Source organism: Mus pahari, chromosome 19 (assembly GCF_900095145.1).
Source record: "Mus pahari chromosome 19, PAHARI_EIJ_v1.1, whole genome shotgun sequence".
Lineage (NCBI taxonomy): Eukaryota > Metazoa > Chordata > Mammalia > Rodentia > Muridae > Mus > Mus pahari.
The window spans coordinates 22,848,683-22,849,999 of NC_034608.1; the positions used below are offsets into that span (position 1 = coordinate 22,848,683).

The following is a 1,317-nucleotide window of genomic DNA, read 5'->3' on the forward strand; positions in this document are numbered from 1 at the left end:
TGACCTCACTGTCAGTGTCAAACCCAAAGATCTTCCCCCCCCTGCAAAGATGCAGTTGGGGTACCCCTTCAATCTTCCCTTCTGCAGTGCAAGATGCTGTAAAGAACNTTGACTTAAATTGCTGGACAGTCTCCTCCAGAGGGAAGCTGGCCTCCTGCCCAGAAGGTGAGTGCAAACTCCGTTGTTCAGATGTTCTGAAACTTCTCAGAAACTCCTCTGCCTGCCTTGGCTGGGTCCCCAACATGTCTGTCCTTAGNACTCCCTCCCAGACTTCCAGTCTTCTCATCCCCCAGCNCNGCTCCAGGTCCTTCAGACTCCTGCTGTGCCATCTTGCACTCTTGTTTCCGTGGTAACAGCCTCCNACCGCCACAGTCTTCCAGCTTTTCAGGGACTTCTTTCCTTGCAGGCGCAGCAGTCCTGAGCTGCTCCTGTGGCGCTGGCTGTGGCTCGTGGGACATTCGTGAGGAAAAAGTGTGTCACTGCCAGTGTGCAAGGATAGACTGGACAGCAGCCCGCTGCTGTAACCTGCAGGTTGGTTCCTGAGGTCGGGTCGGTTNAGAACTGAGCTTGTCCTCCTTGTGTTGCAGAGGGACGGGGATGGGGAGGGGGGAGGGGGCAGGGGGCAGGGGACAGGGGGCAGGGGGCAGGTCTAAGCTGAGGGTCTGGAAATGCAGAATGAGATGATGGTGCTGATAAAGATGCACGGCAAAGTGGGCGCGGGCCTTGTGTGGCTTCTTTAGTGGAGAAAGGGGTGTGTGGGAATTGTGTGGGGATTACTGTACAACGTTGTGAATTTTACCACCTGTCTATCACTCCTTTTTCTTTCTCTTCCCCTTACCCTACCTCTTTGAAAGTCTCACATAGTCCAGGCTGGCCTCAAACGGTAGTCACCATCACAGAGAAGAGTGGACCTTGGCAGGANTGAGGTTCCATAGCTCTCAAGTTCACTTTTCACGTTTGTAGATGTGATGTCGAATACCTGTTTTCAACCAGAGGCACCCAGGGCAATTACACCACCCGGGGCAGAGGATATCTTTTTCCTTGTATCTTGAGCTTAGAATAAGGTATAGCCTGGGTGCCAGTAACTGCTATAGAATGAGGGCTGGTGAGATGATTCAGTGGGTAAAGATGCTGCTGCCAAGGCTGATTCCTGGAACCTACATGATGGAAGGAGAGAGTCGACTCCAAGTTGTCTTCTCACTTCCACACGGGCACTGATGCACTTGAGTACCACGTGTGCACACACAGTGAATGAGAAAGAAAGAAAGAAAGAAAGAAAGAAAGAAAGAAAGAAAGAAAGAAAGAAAGAAAGAAAGA

At 51.5% G+C, this 1,317-nt stretch overlaps 1 protein-coding gene across 2 annotated transcripts in view; it reads left to right on the top strand.

Moving 5' to 3' along the window:
• Retn (resistin) overlaps nt 1–1,301 on the top strand; it is a 2,674-nt gene extending 1,373 nt beyond the window's left edge. The window contains exons 3-5 of one of the 2 annotated variants that reach the window (XM_029532238.1): nt 88–165; nt 407–531; nt 855–1,301. In XM_029532238.1, coding sequence (XP_029388098.1) covers nt 88–165; nt 407–531; nt 855–887 — 236 coding nt within the window. In that variant the 3' untranslated portion in view covers nt 888–1,301. Of the gene's footprint in view, nt 1–87; nt 166–406; nt 544–854 lie in introns of those variants that run through there. The other variant, XM_021218947.2, reaches the window with a different exon arrangement.
• Nucleotides 1,302–1,317: the final 16 nt, after the last annotated feature.